The sequence below is a fragment of the Aspergillus thermomutatus genome, assembly GCF_002237265.1.
Source record: "Aspergillus thermomutatus strain HMR AF 39 chromosome Unknown NODE_50, whole genome shotgun sequence".
NCBI classification, from domain to species: Eukaryota; Fungi; Ascomycota; class Eurotiomycetes; order Eurotiales; family Aspergillaceae; genus Aspergillus; species Aspergillus thermomutatus.
In genome coordinates this window covers 611-14,546 of record NW_020798099.1, presented here as the reverse complement: position 1 = coordinate 14,546, position 13,936 = coordinate 611, and the positions used below count along the sequence as shown (strand labels likewise).

Below are 13,936 nucleotides of genomic sequence, written 5' to 3'. Positions count from 1 at the left end.
TAGCCTGATTAAAAACGACGGTACCATAAGTACGGAGTAGACTATAATGTTGGAAATGGTCCATGATCTTCATCATCCACCCCCCGTAACCCTCGTCATCATTATCAGGTCATTGCTGATCGACCTGGCCCTGCCATTCTGCTCGTCCCTAATGGTGGTCGTCTTACCCGCGGATCGATTCCATGCAAATATCCCCCGTGACTACTTACTCGAGTCTTCTACGGGTTGGTATAAAGAGCCTGCGAATCATAATTGTTGCTGTCTCCAGGTCACAAAGGGGATGGAATCGGCGATTTGCGTGGATGATAAACATATCCTGTCGTCAACACGCCATAGAGGGCTGCAGGCTGCTCTGCACGGTCAACTATGGAATACCCTTCTTGGCTTTTGCGTACGAAATGAAAATCTGAGTTCGTTCTTGTGAGACTGTTGAATGCTTTAAAATTTGCATGCTGATATTGAGCTTTCAAAATTATATTTGCATTTTCCCTGAGTCCTCAAAACGAATAGAATCCCTAGAACGAGGTCTAGCAGTCAATTGATGCCGTTGTGTTCTCAAAGTATATCGAACACCAGATATATACATTAGCAAGCTTTAGAGGATATCTGTTCATAAAGCTTTAGACAGAACTGCCAGACACAGATCAGAAAGCTGTCCTGTATATATATATCTACAAGAGTTCATGAAGATATGATATCTACTTCTGTGGCAAAATAGTGCTATGCCTGCTCTGCTGTTGACGGACATCAAACTAATGAGGAGATGATGTCGGACGCAATCTTCTCCGCAAGCATATCTGACAATTGGTTGAGCAAATGACCACAGAATAAAGAGTTCTTGCTACTTACAGACAGTAGACTGCGGATGTCCAGGCACCAGGATGGGAAATGCACTGGCATCGACAACCCTCAACCTGTCGACACCAAAGACTCTGGCCCGGCTATCGAGGACAGCCATAGGATCGCCTTGTGTTCCCATCTTGCAAGTACATGCAGCGTGATATATAGTCATCACCGTATTGCGAATAACCTCGAGGATTTCCGCGTCCGTCTGATATTGACTCCCGGGGAAATATTCATCTCCCACGACGATCGGCGCCATGGCCTCGCTGTGAAATATGTCGCGGATACGCTTATACGCAGCAATCGCTACTTGCTCATCCGCCTCCGTTGAAAGCCAGTTTGGGTTGATTATAGGCAGATCTGAGGTATCATTCGAGGCGATAGTCACATTTCCGCGAGATGTCGGCGCAACAAGTGTGCCCAGGATTGTTGCATATTGCTCACCACCTGAGGGTTGCGAGACCAGAGGCTTCGAGAAATCTCCCACGTATGCAGCTGCTGAGATGTACTGTCCGGAATGAGCAAGTCAGTCACGCATCAACATCTCAGCACATCAAGGCGACCAACCTCAATCTCCGGCCAGTCATCTGGAAACCACGAAAGGTCCCAGATCGCTTGGACTGAGAAGTTCGAGCGAAAGGAATCTGGGATCTTCTCAAATGCAAGGTAGTCGATGATTGGATTGGTAAGTACCCCGCCATGAGAGAATATATATTGAGCCAGTTGCCATGTGAGATACCATAGATCTGTTGGTACTTTCGTGAAAGTCTCAAGAGCTACCTGGTACGTTGGGCCAAAGAAGACATGATCCCACATATTCTGACCTACACCAGGGGCATCCTGAACAATATCAATGCCGTGTTCTAAAAGAGCATCGGCCGGCCCGACTCCAGAAACCATCAAAAGCTGCGGGGTGTGAAATGCACCTGCTGATATGATCACCTCTCGCTCCGCGTTGAGGGTGAATGTTCGCAGTAAATCGCTGACTTGCACCCCAGTAGCTTGCTTTTGTGAGTTGAACAGTATTCTCTTTGCCATCGTTCCCTGGTATATTTTCAGGTAAGTTGATGAAGGGAATAGCGGGCTCAGAAAGGCGGCTTGCGAGCTGCTCCTTGTCTCATCAGACGGTCGAATTGTAAAGCTGCAATACTGAGCACCGAACAATGTTCCGCTGTTGAAGTCCAATGTTTCGTTTATACCCACCTCTTCCAGTCCAAGTCTCATCCAGCTCGAAAAGGGCATAGCGTAAACAGGGTAAGATACGTGGAGTGGTCGTTCTCCTTCAAGAGCAAAAGCATCAGGATTGTATTGCGCTGTAGCGTTCGCGGCTCGTCTCGGTGCGTCTGGAGGCGTGAACTGAACGGTCTTCTGAAAGTACGGCAGAGTGTTGTCAAAAGTGTAACTCTGATCCTGAACAAGATCAGCCCAAAGCTGCATCGAGTCCCTAGTTGGTCTACCAGAAGCTATCAGTCTATTTCCTGGAATCGACGTGCAGAGAATGGAGAGAATTGGCTCACCTTTGGTAGACCATAAAGTTCAGAGCTGACCTACCCAGATCAGAAGATTAAGTCAGTAAAATCTGCTGATTGCCTCGAAAAAGGCAAAATAGCGCGATGCTCTTACGATCCTCCGAGACATTTGCCTCTGGGATAATGAATGTCACGGTGATTAGCACCCGAGACGTTTCTAGCCACAAACTTCCAGTCGATTACCGTGCTAGAGTCAATATCAGAGCCAACGCCTATACTGGCGGCGCCAGGAATGGCTGCTATTGGAGACTTGAGTTCGTATGTTTCCCCAGCCTCGACGAGAGCCACCCGGAGTTTCTGCTCAGCCAGACGGACCGCGAGAGTCACGCCAGCAGTACCACCACCGACAACGACATAGTCGAACGTCTCATCAATTCCCGAAGTGCTTCCCCACAGATCCGAGACGCCGTCTGTCCAGCTTCGTAGAGCACTTGTAAGCAAGCCCAAGAAGCTGACAAAGGGCACAGGGAGCTGCATTTCAATGACTGGTCGAGGCAAAGTAAATAGAAGAACAGAGTAGCTGGATCCACACAGCTAAATGGCAGATAATGACGTGAAACTGTTCGACCGTGGGAATTCACAGCTGTTACCCATGTTGTAGTCAATTAGATGGCGCTAGGGTAGTTCTTTCTGTTCCTGTGAGGTCCGTTCTCATTCTCGAAGACCAGTCCCAAGACTGCCATATAAATTAGTCAGACAACTAACAAAGACGCACTCTATGTGAATGCAGCCTTTTTTGTTTGTCCTGAGACAAGCAGTAGCTCTGAGACAACCCCTGCTTCTAGATTCTTAATATGACCCACAGGTTAACCTTCAACACTCCCAGCGAAGAAATCATGACCTCACCAGGCGATGGCAGAACCACAAGACTCCCCTGCAATGGCAGCGAACACGCGCGGGTTCTTCACCGACTTCCCAGACTTCAAGCCCAACCCGGACGCCCCAGTGAGCGATGAGTTCAACCGTCTAGCAAGCCAAAGAAAATGGAAGACGGGCTCGAAAACCTGGCGCAAGATGTGGAACCGATGCATGGCCCTGGAGTACGATAGGCTGCTTGGACAGAATCTCAGCGGACTTCAGAGCTGGCAGCAATTGTGCGAGGAGCTGGACCTGACAGGGCCGTTCACGTCTATCACGCAATGCAAGAAGGTATGCTATGCTGCCTTGAAGCTTAAAGACCGGGATACTGATTGCATTTTTCAGGCTTTGTCAAAGGTATATGTCAATATCGTGGATCTTCTCGATAGGAAAACTGGTTCAGCCAATATCAAACGATTTTGACCTACAAGTTTTGGCTGTGAGCCATGCGAATGAAGACATATTGCTTGCTCTGACTTCTCGATTGGTAGTATGAGGATTTCTGCATAACATCTATCATGAATAGCATCAGCACGCATAGCTTTGCATGAAGAACTATGAACAGGACAAAGCCGAGGGAAATGTCACAAGAATTAGTCATATATTACAATACATATACGCCGTATCGACCCTAAAATCTTTCCAGTCAAGGCTTTACAACCCCTTCTTTTCAGACTCCAATCGTTCGCTTTCCAGCACATATCCAACTGCACGGGAGAGACCCTCAGGGACCGATACGATTGGACTGTACCCGAGTCGGTGCTTGGCCTTTTCACAGGAGTAGTAGCGAGTCATGCAGGAGTACCGGACAATGCGCCTTGTCAAACGGGGTGTCTTGCCAATAAGACCAAACACCGTCTCTAAGACGCCGCCAATGGGTCCGAGAAGATCCTCGGGCAGCTGCCACACCTGGTCAGGCTCCACGACCTTTCCTGCCAGCGCCCATGCAGCGCGAGTAATGTCCCAGAAGTACACGGGAGAGTCATTTGTGATGTTGAAGGCTTCGCCGTCTACCTTCTCGTGGTCCAGGGGTCCGCCTTGCCCGGCCTCGTACCGCATCTGAGTGGCAAGAAGATGGTATGCGGCAAGCAGATGAGAGTAGGCGACGTTGCCGACATATGTGAAGTCAAACAAGTTGTTATTATCACCGAGCTGCATACGCAAGACGGTCGGGGATGCTTTGGCCGCGTGCTCAAGAACCTTGAAAGTGAATGTGGTGTCCTTCTCACCGTATATACCCGCGGGGCGCACCGCACATGTCACCATCGATGAGGGAGAAGCACGGTTGTACTTCAAGACTATTTCTTCGGCTTCGGCCTAGGCAGATTGGATTCCGTTAATAGAATCCAGCGAGGCAGAAGGGTCTACATAACAAACCTTGGTATCGGAGTAGTACTCCAGCTGCAGCTTGCCCCGAATAAGCGGCCAATCCTCGTTCACATTTTTCAGATCACTCTGTGTATCGTGCAGGACGGAGGCCGAGCTCGTATACACAAAGGCCTTGCACTTTCCACCCCAGTCACCACGATCACCGCCCGCGACCTGCAGTAACGTCTTGGTTCCATCGACATTGACCTTGCGCAGCAGCTCCTTATTTCCTTCCAACACGTTCGCCGTCGCGGTATGAATGACCACGTCGGGCTTGACCGCGCGGAAAATAGCCAGCAGGGATTCTTCGGACGTGATGTCGCCGTCGTAGTACTGTGCGCCTGGCAGGCGATTGTTGGTCGTTCGCAGGTCGAGAACGGAGACCTTCGCCACGCATCTGGGGTACCGATCGGACAACCGAGGATTATCGAATCGAGAGTCTCCTTCTGGTTTCGGGAGGGCGACGCTGGCATCGGTCTCTGAAGGGAAATTGAGCAATTGATCGACAATGTGCCAGCCCAGAAACCCGCAACCTCCGACCACCAGAACAGAGCCCAGCTCCAAAGTAGGCCGCTTCTGAGACATCGGGGCTGTCAATTGATCGAACGATACTCTTTCTTTGTGGTCGAAGGAAGAGGATGGGGGATATTCTGGTTCGGCGGAGAAAGTGAGGTGGACAGTGCGGTCTGTTTTTTTCTTTTGTCTGGTGATTGAACTTAGATAGGGGGCGTTGCTATCAATGAGCCATTTAAATGATTATTAAGGTTGGCTGCCGCTTTGAGATCTTTCCGGGGCACAAGCTCGGAGCCCCCCACAAGCCTCAGATCGGTAAAGTACGAACTATCTATGCCTCGAAATGCGGACCACAACAGCTTTTTGTAAATCGAAACTGCCAGACATCTAGAACGGCTGATATTGCTAGCTACAATTGATGCAAAGTAAACCTAGCAAACAATGTCCATTTATGCCTATCGCGCCGCTTTGAAATCATAGATTTTCGATACCTGCATCCAAACTAACCGTGGACTCAAGGCCCTGGGCAAATGAAGAATGTCTCCTTTCGACGGCAGAGTCTTAGAGGCGTGTGACAGGATTGGTGCAAGGACAGGAGGTTGGCGAGGCCAGAAAAAAAAGGGTTGGCGACCTGGAATTTCCAGATGAGGGATCAAAGCCCAGATACCAAGCCACCAAAGTACTTCAAGACAGTTGAACATATTTGGACTGATACGTACATGTTGCCTTAGAGCGTGACGAGCCGGCAAAGATCTCACTCTACGCTCTTCTGCACCGAGCGGCGGAGTGCACGGTTGTAGTTCTTTCGGTCCTCTGGGCTACCCCAGAACAACCTGGATGCTTCCGGGTTCACCGTAGTCCGCGGATCGTAAGGTGGGGACTCCTCTTCAAGTGCCTCCAAGATTGCCTCGACATGATGGCGCATTTCCTCTGTGCGCTGTGGGAAATAGCACAACGTTCCGTCCTTAGCCACCCGGTAGTGGAAGAGATCTGTGTCTACGACGACACGAGGTTGCTCGTCCGGGAATCGCGGACTCAGATAGATCTTGATCTTAAACACACCTCCATCAAGCTGGGTCATGGGACGACCAAAATAAGTCAATTCCCAGAGAAACGGGTTTCCATCAACGAGGCGAAGGTCCACTGTGAAATTGTGGCGATGATTGAAATCCTCAACGATCTGCTCATACTGACTTTGCAGGCTCACCGCAAGGCTACCTTCCTGCTTTTTCGCCTCGAGCCCTTCCATTGGCCATTTGTGCGTCTCTTTGAGGATGGCTTCCTTTACACGGATGAGTCGGCGTCCCAATTCGGGAAAATTAAAATGGCCCCTCATGCAATTATCTTCGGTCTCGAAAGGCATGGTTTTAAATCTCTGGCGGCGTCTAACGTGTGGTTCTGCTTCCTTGATCGCTTGCGTGTAGGAGTCGAAGTACCACAAGAAGCGTCTCTTGCGGAGGTCCACAAAGGGCTCGAAGAAAGTGTCATTTTCGTCCTCGAACGGGTCATCACATTCATCATCCTCGCTTGCGTTCTTGCTCTCGGATGGCTTGACTGTTCCGTCTGGCTGAATGCCCAGCGACGATTCCAAAGGTTGGATAACTGCAAGGCGAAGAGTTTCATGACGTATCTCAAGGCAAGGTAAGCACACAGTTAACCACCGTACCTGAGGCGACTTACCTTCTCAATATAAGCCTGGCTGTTTTCCTGGTCCTCGGGTGTATGTGCACCTTGGTATCCAGGCTCATTCTCATAAGGATTGTTCGACATGAGACTCTGAATGGATATCAGGATAGACTCCAGTCCTTGAGCCGACGACCACTCCTCCCCGCGCTGACCACCCCAAGTTCTGCAGGACGAAGCTGTCAGCTTTATTGGCAAGCCGTTATCCAGCAGGTTCTAATTACCCCAAGATTGACCTGCAGGGCCAGCTTTGTCAGCATCTCAGCGGTGTTGACGTGTTCTTGGTCCTTGACTCACAAGCAAACCTTGCCCCCCGCATAGAGATTAGGACCGAAGCGGCATCGTCCTCCATTGGTCGTAGTAATTTGAACAATCGGAGGAGTCGCAGGATAATCTGAAATAATATCAGCCGTTTGGCACTCAGCGCAGATCGACCAGCATGCCTACCTTTACCGAAATTAATGCTGAACTAGCTGGCAGTCAGCGAATAGCCTCATCTTTAGTATGAATGAGTACAAACTTCAAAGAGACCGAACTGGTAAGGTGTTCCAGGAGTCCCCAACACAATAGCGGTCACATCGCGGATATCAGAATCCTTGTATGCGACGGCGAGAGCTGTAAGTGAAGAAACAGCCGTTAGCAAGGCTCTAATTGCAGTGAGAAGCAAATCCTTGCTTAAATGAAAGACATACAGAGATCTGCATTGTGCTGGATATGCTTGATTTCCTGATACCCAGAATGAAGTTTTCATATGTTAGTCAACATGATGCTTTGAGAACAGACAGAAAAGGATTGGTGAGGAGATATAGTACCCGAGTGATGCGGAGTATGGACTGGTCAGACATTGTGATCAACTGATAGGCATCTGCCTCAGTCGCAGAGCCTTGTTGAGAAGGAGATGCTGTTTGACGTGAGCCTATTAGTTAACAAGAATAGTAAGATAGAAGGTGAGGTGAACTGTAATACTCGTGCTATACAGTGGAGAGAAACCCGTGAGATATTCTGTGTCCTTAGAGCAGGAAGTAGGTAGGAACACTAAGAGCCTTAAAGATTAAAGGGAAAGAGAAGGGGAGGTGAGGTTTTTCTTAAGTTCTTACAGAACAGCTAAACATGAGCTAGGCGAGATGACTGTCAATAATAATACTATGAGCACAGAAGAAGATTCCATACTTCTGCAAAAGTGATAGATTGAATGATCTGTGGCAGTGGACTCATGTCACTGAAACATCCGATGCATTCAACCACGGACACAAGGGGTAATGATGGTCATGCTGATTGTCTGCCTGTACAAAAAGCAATGATGATGAAATACCTATGATTTAAAGCCCAAAAGTCTTGGTCTCGTATTAGAAAGTTGCAGCCATAGACAGACAGTATATGGCTCAGTCCCAGTCGGACCCTGAAGTGGAAAAAAAACCTCAAGCAGTCGGATATTGGAACCAAGGTCTCTCCCTCAGCGGACTACCTCACTTGCTGGCCTGGGTCCGTCACCAAGTAGTTCCTGTCAACTAATGTATCTTCAATTAACCTGGACACACCTGAAACAAAAGCCTCGCAATAGAGTTCATGAAGTCGGTATGATTATGGGAGAAGAGGCCTCCTGGTCGGTCGGTCTGTTGTGCATGACAGGTGTGTTCATCCGTACTCCACAAAATGAGTGATGGGCGGCTTCGGGCCGCTCTATGATAGAGTTACAGCCTTACAGGTTGCTTACGCCCACTTTGGAGTTCAGTATGGCGGGACTACGGAGTATGGAGCTGTGCTTCGGTCAGGGACCTACGTACCGTACATACTTGACCGGTCACTTTCTGCCAGGGAAGATAGGTAGGATTAGTACAGCTGGTGATTGGGGGGTAAGGTAGCATTGCCCTGATGTTTATCGGTGGTTGGGTAAAGGCATTCATTATTATTTATTTCTTCAAAATTAGGAGTCAAGGGCGAATGGTAGAGCAATTGTGGATCATGTGACCCTTAATTTTCATTATTATTGTTTTTTTCTGTACCTGATGTGTTCTCTCCCAGCCTCTTTCTACTACCTACCTACATCTTCATGCCGGTACAGGCCCGGAGTATTCTCCACATCATTTTCTGCAATGTTTACTCCCCCTTCAGACATTCATGATGATATGGCGCCCTGCATACAGCAATACCGACCCTCCCTAGGCGGTGATTGAGGCGGTGAGCTTCTTCACGTGATAACGCCTAGCGGGCAGCCAGCAAGATGAAGCATAGGGGGGCAGAGCAACAACCGCCAGCCAGCAACACTCCCACCTCCTCCAAAACACGTTGCTTTCTCTCCTTCAATACCTCCTCTCAACTCGTTTGACTGCTTCTTTTGGGTGATCTCGATTCCCTGTCAATCTTTCTCAGCCTCTACTCTGTGACTCCCAGTTGAAGCTGTTATTTCGAGAGGCATCGTGCTCAAGGGATTGGGTACGGTTATGCACCTCTCAGACAGCATACTCCGCCGCTCTCTTTGAACCCCGACCTTTCTCGATCTCACAGCCCTCAACGCTGGCAATTACGTTTGCAAAGGACTGTCATCGGAAATTTGCTGCCATTACAGGTGCTCGTTTGCGAAAGTCAAAACGAGCTTACAACCGTCACTTGGTCACGCGCCTCGGTCGCTGCTCCCTCGAGTATCAACTACTTCCCCGCAAGTTTCATCTACATGGCGTGAGGTAAGTTATTACGGGAACAACCACAAACACTCCAAATGGATCAACGAATAACAGACTGCATGGCTCTTTGATCTGACATGTGTTTCTGAACAGACCTCTGCATTGACCTCGCTGCCCGATTTCGTCCTGCTTGTATTGGAGACGTTTCATTACCCTGACCGGCCGGTTTGTTTGATATCGGCGACGATAATTGCCTCGGACAATAACCAACCGATCTGGAAGTCTGTCGCGATACTAGTGGAATTCATTGTCGGACTTTAGAGGAGCATCGATCTGTAATAACAGAAAAGAGTGTTCCTTGCGGACATGCCTCCCGGCGATGTCTCTCTGCCGGACAGCCTTGTGCCGGGCAACGGGGCTGTCCGTCCCACATTAAATACCAGTGGTCATGGTGGTAGTTTTCAGAGACAGACTCCTACTTCGCCTGCCGATAGCAATAAAAACTTCGACTCGCCGCGTGCAAGATCCGGTGGGAGGAATGGGTCTGCTGTGAACAGCCCGGTGGACGGAATGCAGAATCCAGATGGTCGCATGGGCCGAAGATTGGACTCGAATAACCCTGGCCAGCGGGATCCATCAACTCCTCGTGATCGGGCTGGCTATTGGGAGAAGTCAGCACAACGTGACAGACCTGGTCAGAGCGGCCGACCGCCTACAAAATCCCCCGGTAGTTCGCGCATTTGCAAAAAGTGCGGCGAGTCTTTGACGGGTCAATTTGTACGCGCGCTTGGCGCAACATACCATCTTGAGTGTTTCAAGTGTGAGGTTAGTCTATTCGTCAGCCTCATCGAAACTCGTCATGTCCTGTTAGCTAATTGCCTTTGACAACAGGATTGCGGGCAAATCGTGGCATCCAAGTTCTTTCCAGTCGACGCTGAAGACGGAACCGGACAATACCCACTGTGTGAGACGGATTACTTTCGGCGATTGGACCTCCTCTGCCACGACTGTGGCGGTGCTTTACGTGGTTCCTATATCACCGCCTTGGACCACAAGTACCACATCGAGCATTTCACTTGCTCCGTTTGCCCAACAGTTTTTGGCGCCCAAGACTCCTATTATGAGCATGAGGGCAAAGTTTACTGTCATTTCCACTATTCCACCCAGTTTGCTCAAAGATGCCACGGATGTCATACAGCGATTCTGAAGCAGTTCGTGGAGATTTTCCGCAATGGTCAGAATCAGCATTGGCATCCCGAGTGCTATATGATTCATAAGTTCTGGAATGTGCGCCTAGCTCCAACTGGCCAGCCTCTGGAGCCTCCTGAGGCGGGTCCCGATGCTACGGATGAGGAACGCAACAGAGTGCGAGAAGAAGAAGATATGATGGAGGAGAAGGTTTACAGGATCTGGAGCATTCTTTCTGGCTTCGAAGAGTCTTCAGCTGCCTGTATCTCGGATATGCTACTACACGTCAGCAATGGCTCCTATCTGGATGGAGTCCTAGTTGCTAAGAGATTCATTGGTCACGTCGAAGTTCTTTTCCGAGCCATCGATCAACTTGCCGGATACATCAAGGCGCAAGAGATGAAGGGTAAGTACTGCGCTGCCAGGACAAAAAACTAGAGTGGCGACTGACTGAGTACCCCAGACCTTACCTATGGACGTGAGGCCAAACTATTGTGCAAGAAAATTGTGGCCTTCTTCGCTTTGCTGTCCAAGACCCAGGAAGCTGGGGTACGGAAACTGGGCGTCACGCAAGAACTCCTATCATTGGTCACTGGTCTTGCCCACTACCTTAAGCTTCTCATCCGCATCGGGCTTCAAGGCGCTCTGAAGCTGGAGAGGGAGAGGCGGAGCCCCGAAGGCTTGTATCACTTCCTCGATCACTTGGCAGATATTGAGGCACTCAGGCCCCCGGAGCAAGAAGAAACACCTGCAGATCTCATGGCTGGAGTAGCCAGTCTTGCCGATCAGCTTTCTGATTGCTGTGCAGCATGTAAAGAACCAATTGATGATGAGTGCGTCATGCTCGGCGATTCCAGGTGGCACACCAAACCGCCTCATCTCACATGTGCAGCATGTCAGACGGACCTTACCGATACTTATCAGGAGGCCCTCTGGAGCCCCAAGGCGAAAAAGGTTTTCTGCAATAGTTGCGTCTCGCAGCAAGGTCTAGCGAATGAGACTCAAGGTGGATTTACTCGTGTGAGTAAACTGCAGCAGTTCGTCTTCCTCCTGCAGGTTGCACTCGCGCGCCTTCTTGCTGTTTTGCACGCTGGAGGAACCTTGCAACCCACTTCAGGTACGGTATCCCGCCGCAATGCTATGGTCAACTTGGGTTAACGTTCTGCTTTCTCTAGATGACCCGAGCTTCACTGTCAGCGAGGCTAAGGATGGTAATCAACTTCCATCTGGCGGTGAAATTCGCAGATCCACGACAAGGTCCAAGTATGCCGGCAGAGACGGTGCTGCTGAATCATCGCTTGAGCAGACTGTGGGCGAGATGCGACGCTTGCGGTCAATTCGAAACGAGCGTACTCTGTCAACTACATACAAGAGAGCTAGGGCTTCACGAATTATCGACGGTCCTGAGGGTCGAAGTGTCAGGCCCGGTTCTTCCGGCGGAGAAGGCTCCGATCCCCGTGGCCACGGCTTCCAAATTGTAGAGGAAAGAGATGCCAATGGCGAGACTGTCACCGACCTGACATTTGGTAATCAAGACGCTTTGACATTGGACGATATTCCCAGGATTGTTGCCGCCGAGCAAGCAAAAGAACAACGTCCTAACGCTTACAGACATGCCGGCACTAAACTCGTGGGTACGACTGAGCCGCTTCCCAGGTATAACCAAGGCCATCAGCGCGGTGTGTCTAGCGGCAACTTGGAATCTCACCTCGCAGAGCGAACTGCCAAGACCAAGAAGTACTTCTCTGAACTCTCAGCTCTCGAATATTTCATCGTACGGCATGTCGCGGTCTTGTCCATGGAACCTTTGCTGGAGGGTTACTTCACTTTGGATGAATTACTCTCCTTGATCGAGTCTCGCAAACCAACAATCTGGAACATATTCGGTCGCGCCTTCAACAAAGATGCCAAGAAGGTCGGCAAGAAGAAGGGTGTGTTCGGCGTGAGCCTCGACTTCCTGGTCGAAAAAGAGGGTACAGAATCCACCCACGGCGTCGGACCTGGCGCGCTTCGTGTTCCTGCTCTTGTTGATGATGCTGTATCGGCGATGCGGCAAATGGATATGTCAGTGGAAGGTGTTTTCCGAAAGAATGGTAATATTCGACGGCTCAAGGAGATCTCCGAAATGATCGACAATAAGTACGACCAGGTTGATCTCACGAAGGAGACTCCTGTGCAGATTGCAGCTTTGTTGAAGAAATTCCTTCGCGAGATGCCTGATCCGCTCTTGACTTTCAAACTCCATAATCTGTTTGTCATCTCACAGAGTAAGTTAAGCTCCCGCATCTCGATTTCAAAGCCTCCGCTAACGTCACTATTTACAGAAATACCTGATCCCGAAAAGCAAAAGCGGTTACTACATCTCACGTGCTGTCTGCTGCCCAAGGCTCATCGGGATACTATGGAAGTTCTCTTCGCCTTTCTAAACTGGACGTCTTCTTTCTCGCATGTAGACGAGGATACGGGTAGCAAGATGGATATCCACAACCTTGCAACTGTCATAACACCCAATATCCTCTATCCTAATACGAAGAACAGCACAGTTGACGAAAGTTTCTTGGCAATCGAGGCGGTCAATGCTCTTATCACTTACAACGACACTATGTGCGAGGTAGGTCCTTCCACAACCCATCGCCCAGTGTGACCAAGCTCACTGACTCGTCTCATTAAGATACCGGAAGATCTTCAGGCTGTTCTCAGTGATACCACATTCTTCAAGGATAACAACGAAGTTAGTACCAAGGAAATCCTGAAGAGATATGGCGACATTGCGCGAGGAAGTTTCTCTCAGAAACCCAACAACGGCGGAGAAACTTTTACAATCACAAACCCTCATAACCGAGGAGCAAATATTCCTACGTCTGCGCGTATCGAAACAGACCAGTCTCAGGACGCATCGTGGCAGGCGCAGAGCTCAGTACGCCACGTGCAAAGCCCAGGTGGACACAACCACGCAAACAGTGCATCAGCACCTTTCAACGGAATGGAACTTGCGCCTGGACAGACCGCCAACTACCGTGAAAGAAGCACTAGCAATGGCAGCCAGCAGAATCCCATCCCACAGGAGGGACAACCCCAACAAATGCCTTACAGAGCTCGTCCAGGAGCGGGGCCCATGGGAGTTGCTGGTTAATTTAAATCAGTTCCCCCGAACGATCTGAATCACCCTGTCTCATTGCTTTGCTTATTTCATCTTCAGACGAATCCAATTGTCTTCCTTGCCGACCAATCACATCATCTTCTCTTTTTGATATGCAAATGGATGTTATCGGCGTACATTTGAACCATCTAGCGTTCTCTCATTTTGCTTGGGTTGGATGGAGTTCTTTCTCC

At 49.6% G+C, this 13,936-nt stretch overlaps 5 protein-coding genes across 5 annotated transcripts; 2 read left to right on the top strand and 3 right to left on the bottom strand.

Moving 5' to 3' along the window:
* Positions 1-747: 747 nt before the first annotated feature.
* CDV56_101945 (GMC family oxidoreductase) lies at positions 748-2,849 on the bottom strand (the record flags this gene model as incomplete). Its single annotated transcript, XM_026755564.1, has 5 exons — positions 748-797; positions 850-1,351; positions 1,411-2,296; positions 2,361-2,390; positions 2,467-2,849. The coding sequence occupies 5 exons, from the start codon at positions 2,847-2,849 to the stop codon at positions 748-750; spliced, it is 1,851 nt and encodes a 616-aa protein (XP_026616064.1).
* A 402-nt stretch (positions 2,850-3,251) lies between these two features.
* On the top strand, positions 3,252-3,653 carry CDV56_101819 (uncharacterized protein; the record flags this gene model as incomplete). Its single annotated transcript, XM_026755438.1, has 2 exons — positions 3,252-3,521; positions 3,576-3,653. 2 exons carry the CDS (start codon positions 3,252-3,254, stop codon positions 3,651-3,653), a joined length of 348 nt encoding a protein of 115 aa, XP_026616063.1.
* A 231-nt stretch (positions 3,654-3,884) lies between these two features.
* On the bottom strand, positions 3,885-5,183 carry CDV56_101621 (C-3 sterol dehydrogenase/C-4 decarboxylase; the record flags this gene model as incomplete). Its single annotated transcript, XM_026755240.1, has 2 exons — positions 3,885-4,547; positions 4,608-5,183. The coding sequence occupies 2 exons, from the start codon at positions 5,181-5,183 to the stop codon at positions 3,885-3,887; spliced, it is 1,239 nt and encodes a 412-aa protein (XP_026616062.1).
* A 682-nt stretch (positions 5,184-5,865) lies between these two features.
* CDV56_101258 (ubiquitin-conjugating enzyme E2) lies at positions 5,866-7,639 on the bottom strand (the record flags this gene model as incomplete). The annotated part of the gene is made up of 8 exons (XM_026754877.1): positions 5,866-6,741; positions 6,792-6,960; positions 7,019-7,030; positions 7,092-7,188; positions 7,242-7,263; positions 7,315-7,409; positions 7,487-7,520; positions 7,607-7,639. 8 exons carry the CDS (start codon positions 7,637-7,639, stop codon positions 5,866-5,868), a joined length of 1,338 nt encoding a protein of 445 aa, XP_026616061.1.
* A 2,142-nt stretch (positions 7,640-9,781) lies between these two features.
* On the top strand, positions 9,782-13,736 carry CDV56_100270 (GTPase-activating protein LRG1; the record flags this gene model as incomplete). Its single annotated transcript, XM_026753889.1, has 6 exons — positions 9,782-10,240; positions 10,307-11,009; positions 11,067-11,720; positions 11,779-12,870; positions 12,928-13,214; positions 13,275-13,736. 6 exons carry the CDS (start codon positions 9,782-9,784, stop codon positions 13,734-13,736), a joined length of 3,657 nt encoding a protein of 1,218 aa, XP_026616060.1.
* Between the last annotated feature and the right edge of the window lie 200 nt (positions 13,737-13,936).